The 16,066-nt window shown below is 42.0% G+C and overlaps 1 protein-coding gene across 9 annotated transcripts in view; it reads right to left on the bottom strand.

Annotated features, from left to right (window-relative positions):
• The window catches only part of tns2a (tensin 2a), a 67,127-nt gene that overhangs the window by 32,103 nt on the left and 18,958 nt on the right, over positions 1–16,066 (bottom strand). For all 9 annotated transcript variants that reach the window (XM_031286375.2, XM_031286381.2, XM_031286378.2 and 6 more), the window contains exons 2-3: positions 14,094–14,199; positions 13,026–13,063 (exon numbers count right to left, since the gene is read on the bottom strand). In XM_031286375.2, coding sequence (XP_031142235.1) covers positions 13,026–13,063; positions 14,094–14,199 — 144 coding nt within the window. The remainder of the gene's footprint in view (positions 1–13,025; positions 13,064–14,093; positions 14,200–16,066) is intronic.

The following is a 16,066-nucleotide window of genomic DNA, read 5'->3' as shown; positions in this document are numbered from 1 at the left end:
TAATTCACAACCAACGCAACATAAAAAATTTGGGTCGCTATTGACGATAGCTTGGATATTTAAAAATGGTGGGTTTGTGCAGTGACATGCTAATGATGGTTCTCTCTGGTGGTCTGCAATGTTTTTAATCCACATTCTAGTATCGGCTCAGCTCGCTTGGAACCTTAAAGTGCTCATATTATGCTTTTTGGCCTTTCCCCCCTTTCCTTTATTGTTTTATATATCTTTTTGTGTATGTTATAGGTTTACATAGTGAAAACGCCTAAAGTCCACCCCAAAGGGAGTTACCATCTCCAACAGAAAACGCTGTTCACAAACTGCTCCAAACAGCTCTATTGTAGTCCAGCCTTTACTTCCGTGACGAACGTGCGTCACTTTGTAACACATGTTATAATGCTCGCCTAGCTGCTAGCGTGGCACGCCCTCATACTGTGCAACTGACTAGCTAGCTAGCCGTGCTTACCTAGGTACTGCGCATGTGCGACTCCCAACAAAGATGGACAGAAGTGAGATGTCTCACTCTGTAGCTAAAACAGAGAGCTCAACACACAGGGTGAAAAGAGGAACTGCAGCAATGTGCAGTTCAACAAAAATATGGTGTTTTTTGAAAATTAAACCATGTAAACCTATTCTGATATAACCTCTAAATACAATTATGAACCTGAAAATGAGCATAATATGAGCACTTTAACAGAGGTGGTACAAAAAAAAAGTACCAGGGACTATCCACAACTTTTGTTAATGAAAACCCATAAAAAAGCGAGTAGAGTGGAGTCTAGGCGTACTATGCAGTGGAAAAGCGGCATTAGTTACATATGAACACAGCACGCTTGCAGCATTTCCTTTGATGTTTAGCCTTAGGCTTAATAGTCTCCCCATTCCTTAAGCTCCCTTGGGAGAGCCAATCAGAGACCATTGATGAAAGCTGCAACGAATCAGCAGTGAAAGCCAATGCTGGCCATGACCTTGTGTGCTTTCATCATCACCATCATTGGCGAGCTAGAGAAGAATGCAGGGGGCCTTGAAGTGAACAGAGTACAGTGATTCTTACAGCAATAAGACCCCAGAGAGCAATTTCTTCTCTGAACAATGTTAATGCAACAGGTATGTCAGCATCAATGAAGCACCTACAGACAACTGATTTAGCAAAGTAGTACAGGCACATACGATTACAAAAAAAGGACAAAGCAAGATCAGACATGTTGTAAAAACAGTTACTTCCACCCCTCTCAAGCAGGCCTTCTGGTTAATGTATCTAACTACTGTATATACCAAAACAGAGTCCTATACTACCTCCAAGGCAATATTGCTCAATCATGTCAAGAGTTTATGTCTTACACCTGTTTTCTATCATAGTTCAAATTCCAAACAGGTGAACGGTAAAAGGAATGTATGTTAAAATCTGTCTAAACCAATTATAATCATTCTAAACCGGAGGAAAATAAGTAACAGGGATGTTTTAAAAAAACTAATTTCAAATTAAAGTGGGACTGGGGGTTGGCAATCACATGCTCTATTTGTGGACAATTCCACATGTATCCACCTGTTGACTTAAGCCCTTATGGTTAACGTGGGTGGAAAATACTACCTTTGCACTTGCCCACTCTGTATAACATTCTGTGTTGCAATACTAAGAGGGGTTAGGGGAGCAATTTGGCTCTCAGCAGATGATAGAAATCCCACTTACTTACTGCAGTTGTACTGGGATGTCAACCAAAGACAAATAGCTTGGGAAGTTAATTGTCATGTGGGTTATATGCAGACTTGGAGAAGACTTCTGTAGTAGCTACCACTGTACAGTTTCTACAAGTCTAGCAAGGCAGCTGACGTTTCAAAAATATGACATATTTTGTAAATTCCATGCCCCAATGAAATAGCTGAACTACAGAAATGCAATGTACGTCTGACAGTCACAAATGCAGGTGTTCGCTCTTTGGCACAAACCTGCAGGACTCTTTTTATGGCAGGTTTGAGAGCTACCTGGCTTAGCTTTATGACTATCCTTCAAATGCACCCCACATGTCTAATGCCTCTTAATCATGACAAGGTGGACTTCGTGAGAAAACCAGAAAGCACCCAGCCTAGCATGAGGAGACTTCAAGGCCACGGCTAAGCAAAAACAACACCTATGGGTGAAACACCCCTATCCCCTGGACTCAGGAGTCCCATATCACTATTACTATTACTATTAGTGCTTTTCTGTATGTGAGGCCTGCTACCAAAGTGTTTATCTGTGTTTTTTTTCTCTTTCATTTTTCTCCCTATTCAGCACGTTTCCCCTCTCTCACTCTTTGTCTCTTGTTCCCACACTTTCTTTTGACCCCAAAAGGAAATAAAGGGGTCTCTGTCTCAAGCTGTTTGGTTTTCACTCCAAGCAGCTGAGAGGGAGGCCGAAGATATCACAGGGTACATGGGTCCCTGTGGTGGAGCTTTAATGACCGAGCTGGATGCAATTCCCTGTTATGTCAACACGTTTGACTATGTGGACTACACACACATGCACAGATATGCAGATGGAAAACACAAACAGGAATGCACACATGTTGCTTGAACAGAGAGTTTTTTTTAGGTACACGTAGAAGACTGAAGCACATACACACCACAAAGGCATTATCATCCACTCCTCTTTACCCTCCTCTCTAGCCAAACACGGGCTGAAAGCTCTAAGCTGGACAAAAATAAATGTGGGTAAATAAACAAAGCAGGAAGACATGGGTTGGGATGAGATTGGGAGAGATCAACAATGGAAAAATCTCATGTGAAACAGTCAACATGTACAGAACTTCAGTCCTCCCCTTCTTCTGCGGTTGAGCTTACCTCAACTCTGTACCTGGCAATCATTCAGTTGATAAACATTTTTTTTTTACATTGCATTTCCTAGAAGCACAACGTACCCTCCTCTTCAGCCTGAATAGTGTTTACTATATGCACAAAACTGCATTTGCATCATTCAGACAGCCATTGTGCATTATCATCAGTTGTCTTAGGGCCCATCACACTCTGCAGAGCACCACAGCTCACAAACAGGACAACTCTGTGGTGAAAATCTTTATGTTGTTACTTTTTGTCTTTATCGTCTGGGGAATTTGGATGTAGACAGATGGGACACAAGGCAAGAAGACATGAAGACAGGGATTAAAAGCCAGTACAAATTGTTACAGTGGATATCACTAAAATCTTTGACTCATGTCCTGCACCAGAGTGGGTGTCAATATTTAAGATCCCTGGTAACAAAGATATCCAAACGGTCTCTTCCTGTTAGATTCAAGACAGGCCAAACCCACTGGCCAATTATTGCACACACACACACACACACACACACACACACACACACAACTGGCTGGCGGGGTCCCAATTTGGCTAACTTAGCTGTCATGCTTATGGTTTTAACTCTCATCAACATTGCTCACTCACTTGTCCATTCCCATGCTCAGGCCGCACTCGCTGCACGCACGCACGCACACACACACACACACACACACACACACACACACACACACACACACACACAGAGCTTAACTCAAAACACGACAGCCTATCTCGGCAATTACCAGAGCTGTCTGTGATAAAGTAGTGACTCCCTTAGTCAGGACAGACAGTCATACAGTATAGGCTCTGTAATGTTAAAGTGATACAGTTGGATCCTGTTATCCTGAATGACTCATACTGACTACATGAGTATTTGGTGAAGTGCAGAGCCTTCAGGAGGGAAACCAGAGGTCTGGGCTCAAGGCCACAACATTCTAACCAAAGATTACTCACTTATTGATGTAACTCCCCCCAAACTACATTTCTGTGATGATTTCCACCACCTCTTACAATTATTCAGAAGGTTGCTTACAGTTAACTGTTTGAATGAATATTTCAATACCTAAAATCTGTTTTGTTTGTTGCATGTTGTAAGTCTTTCAGCCTTGGCATTGAAAACCGCTAAACACTAAGCTGTGGCTGACATGTTTTAACAGCAATGAGTGACATATTCCTTTACTGCAACCACCAGGAAGAGATTTGACCAAGAGGTTTTCATTTGACAGGAAGTGTGTAGAGTGAGGGGGATGTTGGGTCAGCTGTGATGTTTGAGCCGCATGCTGGGAAACTATGGTGCACTTCTTTTTTGCCATTACTCCATCATTCCATCTCCTCATCATGTCCTTTTTTCTCTTTCTGTTAGCCAGACAAAAATAAGGGACCATGGACTTGAATTAAATGACTCCAATAAATAAAGAACAGGGCTTTAAAAGTAACAGAGAAAGAAAAAGTATTTTGCAGAGTGTTTTCTTGTACAGTCCATCTTACATCTAGAATGCATTTTCTTTACTAGAAATGATGGGGGCTGGGAAGCAGGTCTCTAAACCACAACTGTCCTGATGAAAAGCTTGTAATGTTAGAGAAACATCAGAAGGGGTTATGTTGCTCTCCCTCTCATCCCTGCATCCTCCCCCACTTACGCTTTATCTATCTGTCCTTGATTGTACAGCCTCCTCTTGTAAAGCGGAGCAGGAGTTGCAAACAGTTCATTGCTTAGTCTCATGTAAAATATATTTTGACATGTTCAGTGGATAAGGACGAGAGACAAGGAGGAATCCTGATACCCAGAGGGGAAGCAGGGATTGTAATTACTGTGATACACAGCTTTGCTCTGCCAACATACACCATCTGTAGGATGGCTTATCAGGCAACCATTTTTCCAGAGTCCAGATGCCCTCAGGCTTTTTGTGAAGACTGGACTCAGTTGCAGACTGAGTTTAAAAGACTAGCAGGCATGATACTCATTTAAAGGTAGAGTCTGATTTCTGGAGAAAGACTTATTTTAACTCAACACCCAAGCAAAGATTTACAGTCCCTATCGCTACCACTGCCTTTCTCTTTATATAACCATGGCCTTTCCTCTGTCCTGTGCACAAGCACGAACAGAATAGTGTTGTGTGGCTGGGTCCAAGTCACTTTGTTTGTTTTTTTTCACTTGTTTTCCCAGACCCAGGGCTGTGTATGAACACCGGATTTTTTTTTTCAGCGTACACACAGATCGGACAGCTAACAAAACTGTGTCCATGTTTGGACTCCATTATTGCCCATATCCGGACACATCTGGTCTGAAGCAGTTTCCAGTTCTGGACGATCGAGTACTGATCCAATACCAGTGTGTCATATATTTTATTATGTTTTAACAGCAGTATACTACCGTCCCTGTATGGATGTGATATGATTTCTATCTTTGTTGTCGGTCTGGCTCAGGTTAAACTCTTTGTGAAACATGAACAAACACAAACAATGAATGCCACAGAACTTTCTTTTATTATCCAGTTTGACAGTCAGTTATAACGGAAAAAGAACATGAATAAACTACTTTAATGGAGGAAAAAAAAAAAGATTTTCTTTAGGGCTTTATTACGTGGTATCGGATCGGTGCATAAACTCCAGTACTTCCTGATACCGATACCAGCATTTTAGGCAGTATCGGAGCCAATACCGATACTGGTATCGGTATCGGAACATCTCTGGTAATACCCCCGAAAAACCAGCAGCGCTCGATGAGTTTTTACAGTGGGAAGATAGGGGTGTCCCAGTATAGCAAAGGGCAGCGCACGGATAATTCACCAGTGTTAGCTTCTTTTTGCAGACAAAGCTAAAGTAAATGGTTAAAATTATATTACCTTATAAAGGTAATACATTATCATTTAAGTTTTACACCACTGAATCAACTGAAAACATTACAAGATCATTCATATTTATATTGAAACCGATATTCTGACAGAATGTTAGCCAAAAAGTGTCCGAGCATGGACACAGAGCCGTAAGCGGACTGTAAGGAGATATTCGGTGAATTTGACAAAAAGTATATTGGATTAGAATCGCAGACTTTGCCTTTACGTTGCCTATAGTAGCTAGTCTGCCTTTGTTTTTACTCCTGTCTGACACAGCTTCAGTGCTTAAAGGACTTATGTTTGCTGTGTTTTGCCTTCTGTGCTGCCTTTCCCTCCTTTGCCCATCTACACGCCTGCTCTGAATCAGCTTCGTTAGATCTTCTCCGCTCCCTGACTTTTCCCCAGCCAATCAGTTCTCTGCATGTTCTCCTGCCTAATCACCTCATTCCCTCACCTGAGCTTCTACGCCCATCTCTCCACCTGCACTTCATCCTGTTATTAGATTGTATTTAATTTTTCAGGTCAATGTTTGTTAAATCCTTGGTTTTGTTGCTGTTGTTATCAGTTTTGCTTTGCCAGCGCAAACCTTAATCCTTGTGTTGTCTTCCATTCGACCATGCATCGTCCTCCCGGGTCAAAACTGAAAATCACTTTTTCCAACGTTTTTGTCTCTTTTGGCGCTTTTTTCAAAGTTTTTGGCACTTTTTTTGACGTTTACCGCTTCTTTTCAATACCATGTATAAACACCACTAACACCAACTCATTTTTGGAATTCATTGTCAATAAACCTTATCTATAGGAAATTATACCTAATTCTTGAGTTAAAAAGCAGAATTATGATTTTTTTAGACTAATATTGAATGGCATATGTCAACGTTCAGTCGAGATACTGTTTCGAAAAATAAAAAAATTAAAATGCAAAAATAATTGAACAAAACACAAAATTCAATGAAAGTATAGATTTTTGTTGTACTTGCGAAGCGCGTTGTATGGAATGATCCATGTTATTTTTGGGTAATCAAAATTAGTTAAAAAGAAACCCATATTGCTGATATAGACATTTAGACAACGGGTCAAATTTGACCCGAAGACAACACAAGGGTTGAATAAAAAGTCAAGTAAATGGAAAGCCAAAGAGGGTGTGATTAGCACTGCAGCAACATAAGTATTTGATTTATGTAAAAAGGCTTTAAAAATGTTGAGTTCCAGATGCTATCATCAGGGGGAGGTTTAGTCTCCCCAAAGTAAACACTACTCGATACGGGTTGACCTGGTTGGTTTTTTAAACAAACTATAACTCCAGTATTTGTGTTGGACTAACTGTCTGCAAAAAAATAAATTGGCACATTAAAGCTTTTTTGAATCTTTGAATTTATTAATGTTGAACTAGGATCAGTTTGGGGGTGGCCTCTAACTCACCCGGTAGAGCGTGCGCACAATATAGACTAAGTCCTTGGCATTGGCCTGGGTTCAAATTGACCTGCGTGTCATCCCCCCCCCTCTCTCCCCCATTTCCTGTCATCCCTTGGCTGCTCTTTAATAACAAATCAAATTGGACGATGTTGAACAAAATAAGGCCATTACATTTGATTGATTTGAATTGATGGCTTTTGATCTCATAACAAAACTCAAAGCAAAGTGGTCACACTGGGTCTACTCAGGGGGAAGTCTTGCATTGCCACACCTATCTCAATGGCGCTGTGAAGTCTGGCTACACCACAGATACATTTTAGGATGGGAGAAACAAACGCTATGGGTTGTTTTCATTTCTTTAAACCAATCACAATCATAGCAGCGACGGTGCCTCTGCAGAATATTCTCAGGGAGGAACTTGTTTTGGTGGGACATTTGCATCCCCCAAAAGAAAACGCCACACAAAATATTTAATTAAGTTAACTGTTCACACAATACAATAATGTGAGCTATTTAACTTAGCTGGATCTCACGCCGGATGTCAGGCTTTATTCGGGAAATGTACTTTCGTTGAGCCAGACTAATTCAGGGGTAACAATCAGCCAATCCCCATATACATTCAGTCAGTCCAGTCCATATCCATCACTCTTTCAGTCTACTTCTCAGCCAGCCAATCCAAGGGTTTCAGTTATTCAGTGAACCAGCGGAAATGCCTCTTCTTGCCTAATTAGTCAGACAGGCCAGTGAACTTGTCACAGGCTTTATTTCACAAATTTTAATCCTTCCTCCTCCCACTGTTCCCATCTCTTTGCCCCTGGGCCCCAGTCTCTCTCTCTCTCCCCCCCCCCCCCATCTATTTCCCTGTGGACTAGATTTTCCACTTGGAATAAAGATAAGGAGAAACTGTTCTCTGAGAGAACATGCTGAAATAAAACTGTTTATGGCCTTCTGTTTGTGTGTGTGTGTGTGTGTGTGTGTGTGTGTGTGTGTGTGTGTGTGTGTGTTAGTGTGTGTGAGAAAGAGAGAGAGAGAGTCTCTGAGTGTTTTTTAATAGAATAGAGATGGGTCAGCTGGAGGCTGTTGACCTTGTGGGCAAAGAGTAGGGAACATAGTGACAGAAGAGAACAAGAAAACAACAAGAAAACATGAACTGTACGTAGACTACCTATAATCACCACTCATTCTCTCTAGGAGGGGAGCTTTTTGCAGAGAACTGGAGCAGACCTAGTGACGGGATACTGTACTTACTATACTGTAATGAGATGATTTGTCACCCAGCTTACGGCAACACCAGATGTAAATAGAAGCCTGAGGAGAACAGGATGGCTTACAGATGACAGAGGGCAGATCTCCAGATGTGTGAGTGCACGTAAACACGAACAAGTAAATATGCAGTGGAGGAGAAGGAGAGCAGAGGTGGTTGATACATGCACAAGGTTACAGGTAATAACTGCCAAATGTGAGGTGAGGTACAAGTGAGGAAACACCATGAACTAATTAGACTTGTAACACAGGTAAAAACTTCTGTTTAGCACACAACAGGTCACTCTCTATAGAAGGAAGGCTAGTCTGGATCAACGGAAGTACATTGCCAGAATAAGCCTGGTTTTGCCCCTTTACAATAAGAACAACCTACGAGCTAGCAAGCTAACGTTACACTCTGAAAATTGCAGGTTTTGACGGGAATTTGAACCATGCAATAAGGCAGGCCTGCTTGTTTTTTTTATTTGAATGATTGTAAAGATTTAAGAAGAATATGTTTATGGCATTTACTATCTAACTGGGCCGTTTCAGGACCGATTGGCGGGAATTGCTGTGGATGAAGTACTGCGGTGATAAGAGCAAATTATGTTTAACCATGTATCCAGCTTATTTAAATAGCTCACGTCACGGTATTGTATGAACAGTGCAAATGTTCCACCAAAGCAAGTTCCTTCCAGAGACCATTTTACAGAAGCACCGTTGTTGCATCCGGAGCTTAGCGCCACCCAAGTGTGTGATTGGTTTAAAGAAATGCAAACAACCCAGAGCGAATACCATTGGTGTATCTATGGTGTAGCCAGACTTTACTCCACAGCACTGTGAAGATAGATCTGGCAATGTGAGACTAAAGGAAGGCTAAAGCTAATCAGCTAGGAAGGCAAACAGCTGGGATCTGCTATTAATTTACGGTATTTCGCCACAAAGTTATCATACATTTTAGAATTCACAGTATTACAGATTGTTGGCATGCTATCTCCATCTTGCCTCAGGTTAGAGGTTAGATAACAGCTGAGATGAACCCAGCCGCCAGATCCCCCCTCGCCTTGCCTTATCCGACCTCTCCCTTCCTGGGCAGCACAGATGGAAATCTCTGTCTAACAACCCGTCAACAACAACACATCAGACAGTCACAGTAAGGCTATTAAACAACATCCTGCTTCTTTCTGTAATCAATCTTCAATTCAGTTTAACCTGAATTTTTCTGTAGAACTATAAATAAAGTGTGTTCGCTGTTTTACAATCTGCCCACTAGGTTTCTTTCAAAAAAGGAGATAATGTGAAAAATGATATGTTCTGTTGAAATAAATAATAAAAATGTCTACAGAGGGACAGAGAAACATTTTCTCTTCAGCCCTTTTGTCTCTCGTTTGGTAGTCTCGCTTTGCCAGACCTTCTGGGATGGGTGAAAAACGTGCTCTGGTTTATTGACATTTATTTAAACCAATCACAATCGTCATGGGCGGCGATAAGCACTGGCAGCAGGCCCAGTGTCACTGCAAAATAGCCTCGGGAAGGAACTTGTTTAGGTGGAACGTGTACGTTTAAAAGTTGTTTTAGTCGTGCAACAGAAAACTCAGATTGGACAGATAGTCTAGCTAGCTGTCTGGATTTACCCTGCAGAGATCTGAGAAGAGGTTAAACATAGTCCTCATAAATCGACCAGAGTTTAAAATGCCAACACAAAGGAAGCCCAAGGCAACGGATATCCGGCCTAAATGAGAGAAATTCCGGAATTTCTGTCTGCAACGGAGCAGTCCCGGAAGTGGAACGTCGGGGATATAGACTACCCGTTCGGTAAACGGATAGCCTGGCTCCGTCCAAAGGTTACAAAATGCACCTACCAGCACCTCTACTGCTTACTAATGCCACATTTACACTGCATGGTATGCCACGGCTATACTCAACTCGACCTGTTTTGGTTTTCCATTAGCAAAAGTTCTTGATAGTACCTGGTACTTTTTTTATCACCCCGGGGAGATGATAAAAAAAGCAACATGGGCCGACGCTAGAAGGAGTTTAAAACACAGCAGACCACTGATTGGTCAGAGAGAATCATCACTTGCATGACACGGGACATCCTGCACAAACCTGCCATTTTCAAATAGCCAAGCTATCATCAATAGCAATTATTAACTGTATTTGAATAAGGGATATGTTGTGAAAAAACGCCTGCAGTTCTTTCCAATGTTCCCCTTGTCTCTAGGGCTCAGCCAGCCCAGATGCAAAATCTGCACTACTGGAGAACGAAAGAGCTACTTCAGCTTTGGTAGCTGGGGGGCGCAATGCCATTCACAAACTTTCCTGTGTTCTTCTCTTGTATTGCAAACTAGCTGTTATAGACGGGCATTAGTTACAGTGTACATTTTATTTTTATTGTTTTGGCTGTCTCAGATATTCAGCGCCATCCATATTCAGCCAGAGAGAGGCCAAAAGAGGGTGCAGCTGCAGGAGGGACTATATGGATGGGGCAGAGAGCCGGAGAACATGAGCTGCCAAGAGCAAACATCGACTGGTGGCGCCTTTGCTCAAATTGCCTTTTGATACAGACAGAAACGGAATAATTCTGCTGCACTGTGTAATGAATGTCAGCATGGGCATTTTTTACTATGTTATGGCTGATTACTGTCGCAGATGACATTTTTCACAGGGCTGAATGCATTATTGCATGTTTACTTGGACAGAGGTGTGCGGGAGACCGTCAGGATCCCAAAGATAAGACAACCAAAGCTAGCAGGGTGATTTTGGGGCAGCTTTTGTCTGCCTACGAAGAAGAAGTTAGAGCCGCCAACAAGAAACCCCGGGGGAATATAAGAGGTGTGGAGATGGCATATTTTCACATTTTACTACGTAAATTAAGGATTAATCTCGACATTGTCGTTTGAATGAAGTGTGTTTTATGATGAGTTAACAAGGTAATTAATCTCATCCTGGTTCAGAGACAAACTTCAACTCAGAAGGTGTACAGCTGTATTTTTCTGTACAAAGAGTATTTCCTTTCTTGACATTTTGTGAGTTTATTTTGTTTACTAAGAAGCTAACAGAGCTTAGTGAAGTCGCTGCTCGCGCAACGCATTATGGTACATGTAGGCACAGCTGCCAGGGCTCTGCGAGCAGAAGAACTCGCTTTCTCAGTCAATATAGACACACTGGGGAATCCTTCAATGGACTACATATACCATCAGTACTTTGATTTGACATCCACAGTAAAGGTGCCGGATTCTCCCTTTGAATGTGCTATTTCAAAGCCATCCTTTCATTTCGGAACGCATCCTCAGGGCTCTCCTCTCCGCAGATAAAAGACCAGAGGATGGAAGAGAGGAATGAGGCTCGTCTTTGCCACATGCCTTTGCCCTTGGCTTTCTCTCTTTCGCCTGCCAAGGCTCCCTGCCTCAGCCTCTCCCCTCTTCTTCACCTTGGCCATGGCTGGCATTCTCCCCCTCTGCATCCCTCTGTCTATTCATTACACCATCCTCTCCATCAATGATCCTTTCACAGAGGCAGCAGTGTGGGGTTCAAGCAAGGCTTGCAGCTCTTTCTGAGGAATGCAACTGAGCGGCATTCACATTAGCAGAGATCTCGAGACTTCTGCCCTCACAGAGCCACTGTCATGCGTCTTTTCACACCTCACTGGCATAACATAATCTTCTAAACAGCTTCGATAAGGATTTACATGTTATTCCTATAGTCCAGTGCAGTAACATTAATATACGAACAAAGATCTGACCCAGTAAGCAAGATTAGTGGGTCAGCTACTGGGTAAGACCTTAAATTATGGTCATGGTAATGGCTGGTGATGACTGCACATTTAATAAGCTACAGAGCAGGTTGTGTTCACACTGTCAACTTCAAATAGTTCATATTACTAAAGTGATCAATACTGATTGATTTACTGAGTATCAATTTGAACTGATTTAATGAAATGATGTATTATGTCAAGATTTACTGGAATGGGAAACATTCAACTCAATCAACAAATATGACATATATAAACCACCTATGCTTATTTATATAATGTAAGCCTTTTATGTCTTACACGTAGCATTATCTTTCACAGTTATGTTTTAGTTTTCTCATATTTATGCCGTTCTTCTGAAGACAAAACCATAAATGCGTCCTTCCCATAGTTACCACAGTCTACTTAATGTTACATTAGGCATCATTATGTTCACATAACTCCAAGGGGTTCACAGTTTCCTTTATCACATTTATGATTTGGGTGTTTTGACCTTGTTTAATGAGACATGCCTCGGGTCACTAACTTAACGAATCCATGTGAATCCATTTTATTTGCTGGAGCTTGACAGTAGTCAGGTTTTAAATGTAGCGCAAATTTGAACTAATTTACAGAAAAAAGGCATTATGCGAATGAATGTTTCCTGTTTCCATTGCACTTTTCATTGCATTGTTAATATCGATACATCAACTTTTTAACCTCAGCTAGGCATAAAAACTTTTTTTTTTAATTTCCAGCGCTGTTCCCACTTCCAATGTTTTTTATGCGCAAACTGAAAATGCACATAAACAGAAAATACACCTTTATGGTGGATGGTAATCAACTGTTCAGTGGATAATGAAGAAATAATATCCTCTGTCCCAGCTGATTATAGCACTTTCTATACTTCCCATGACTGTGTCACGACTGATTCTTCTTTTTTGTTTTGAGGCTGATGCTCAGAAGTGGAAACTGTAAAAGTGGATTCTTACCTTGGCCTCACACTTCCTGTGGGTGGCTGTCTTGCATACTAAGAGGAATGAGAAAGGAGGGAGGAAAGAAAAGAAAGACGTCAAAATGAGTATATAGTACAAGTTTAGTCTACATATAAAGTAATAAGGTAAACAAAGTAGTAAAGTAATATTTGTCTACGGAACTTTCATCTCTGTTTGATTTTATTGCATGTTGCATTGATATCCTCCTGCTATATTCATGTTCACATGTCACACGTAATCTCTGCACCCTACTGTATGGCTTACATCCTGAAGGGAAGCACATACCGAGATTTGCATTTGGGCTTACAATAGTTAGTCGCAGGGTGAAGTATTTTTGTAGGCCAACCTGGAAGTTAGCACTGCCCTGGTTCCCTCAACAAAAAACCAATGGGATTTTAACCACATACCTTATTTCAAGCATCAAACCAAAAACCCATTCAAAAAACCCACTGACTTTGATACGAGGGAACCGGAAGTGCAAAAAATGCTAGAATGCATTTTCTAGCTTTAGGACTCAATCCTGCAGCACTCTATGTAGATGCATCAGGATATGCAACTGTCATATTTGCGACACGTGATAAGTTGGGGTGAGCGCTATGTTCCTACAGCCCAATGGTTCCACAGCCCTATGTTGCTGTGGGAACAAAGGGCCTAATTTTGAAAAAAAATCTTAGAAATGTGGGAACATAGGGCCTAATTTTCAGTGAAAAAAATTTTTTTTTGAAATGTGGGAACATAGGGCTGTGGGAACATAGGCACACTCCCATAAGATTTGAGAAAAGCAGTTATTTTTGTCACAATCGCTCCCCAGATTTGGCACCCGTACTTCTTTTGTCTGAATGGCGCGTCCAGCGTATGCTTCAGGGATCAAATGACACTACACTACGTGACACAGCTGGTGTGTGCTGCCGTTTATTCATTCATACGTGACACATCCTACATCCTGCTGCCATTCTAACCTATCATGACATTGGTTACCATGTTTGCTCGGTTCTTTAGAGTCACTTAGTCGTGAATGACCAAACTGCAAATACAACAACGACAACACGTGCTTGCAACATGTACCTCTGCAGAAGGAGCCAACGTTGTCGATGTTCTGACGGCACACGCTGCACTGCCGCTTCTTCTTAAAGGTCTTTTCCTTGAAGACGTGGGGCTCTCCCTTCCCCCCCTGCATTCACACAAACAAGGGAAAATGAGATTCACACTTAGAAACTTGATACAGGACCAGACTTGGCTTACGCAGTCTGTGGAGCTGCCTACTCTCAGAAACAATGCACGAATCCTTGTTTGAGGGAGAGTATGATTTGGTTAACCCTCTATGCACTTCCATCTGACAGGATATAAACAAGACGCCCAAAGAAATTGGACTTCCCCAACTCTTTTCACAATTTCTTTTTAAGAAAACAAAGTGATGGCTTGTGAGTTAGTGGAGTGTAATAATGACAGGAGCTTATAACTGTCAGTTTTAACCTGTGCATGTGTGTGTGTGTGTGTGTGTGTGTGTGTGTGTGTGTGTGTGTGTGTGTATGTGTGTGTGTGTGTGTGTGTGTGTGTGTGACGGATCAGGGTGCTTAGTATAGTATGTATGTGCACAACTATGACTACATCCATTCTCTACTCTCTTTACCTCTTGAACTTCTGTTCTGGTTGTGTAACTCTTTTCCAGTAATAATCCTAGTGGTTCCCGCCCATACCACACTATAATCCTGTGTGTGTGTGTGTGTGTGTGTGTGTGTGTGTGTGTGTCAAGGTATGGGAAGGAGGAAAAAGAGCAAATGCCATGGTCTAATTCTTAAAAAGAGAGTAAGGAGGAAAAACGAAAGTAAAAGAAATCAACCACTTTTCTTTCACCAATGTGTGTGTGTGTGTGTGTGTGTGTGTGTGTGTGTGTGTGTGTGTGTGTGTGTGTGCGTGCGTGTGTGTGGTAGCCATTCCCGCCCAGTGCCTCTTTGTTTCCCAACATGGGATCACATCCACAGATGACTGGGCCTGACGTGACTCTGTGGAGGCTTTGAACATGAGAACACTAACAACCCAGGGCTAAGTATGGGGATTGCTGCTTACAATGTCTTCTTGCATGGATACATAACGGGAGAAGGAAAATAAGCGTGTGTGTGGTAAGGTGAGGGGGGGGGGCATTTGAACAAACAGTATGTGCAATGTCATGCTGATCGGCAGCACACATATTCTGGAAACTGGCAGGTATCCAGTCAAAAGAGTAGGATTTGTAGCAGAAAGTGTTTCTCTGTTCACTCATCTGAGAGCAAACAAAGCATCGACATCATCACCATGAGAACACAGCGATATGTGAGAAAGTGATCATGCTGCAAAGGCTTCTCAGTGTGCATGTTTCCATAGCGTTGGTTAATTAACCTGACACACACATAAAGGTTTTTTTGTTCTCCTCTAGTCTGTGTGTGCTTTTCCTCCTTGGTAACAAAGAAAGGGTGATGTTTACACACTTGTTTTCATTATCGTGCTGCTCTGATTCTGTTCTAGGGACTGGACTGTGTTTGGACAGCTGCCTGCCTGGCATCACCCTCTGCCAGCCGTGTGAAGCGGCTGTTGGCCTGTTCTAGTACAAGTGTACTCCGACCGCAGTGCCCTGGATGGTGGAGGCGGACCGGGTGGGTGGCTAAGGGGCTGGTGGTGGGCTGTTATGTAATATGGTGCGGTCAGGAGATTGACGAACCTCTCTAAAACTGCGTAGTCGTTACTTTTGGAAGTTGTATATTTCTTATGTTTTCATTCATTTCTATTTGACTCAGTATGCCTAGTCTCGTCTATACTTGTCTTGCTGTAAAAACAACAAACCTCCACACGGACTTTAAAGTTTCACACGGACATTAAAGTGTCATGTTTTCTCATCTTAATCCTGTTTTGATGAATCCTTGATTTGCTACTCCTTCCTTTCCTGAACCCTAAACATAACCAATGCTGCTTGGCCTCATGACCAATTTAACCCTCTGAGGTCTAAGGGCACTTTTACATATCTTCTTAAATTCTCCTTTTAAGGGTATTTGCATATAACCTGA

The sequence above is a fragment of the Sander lucioperca genome, chromosome 12 (genome assembly GCF_008315115.2).
Source record: "Sander lucioperca isolate FBNREF2018 chromosome 12, SLUC_FBN_1.2, whole genome shotgun sequence".
NCBI lineage: Eukaryota > Metazoa > Chordata > Actinopteri > Perciformes > Percidae > Sander > Sander lucioperca.
This window is presented reverse-complemented; position numbering and strand designations above follow the sequence as displayed.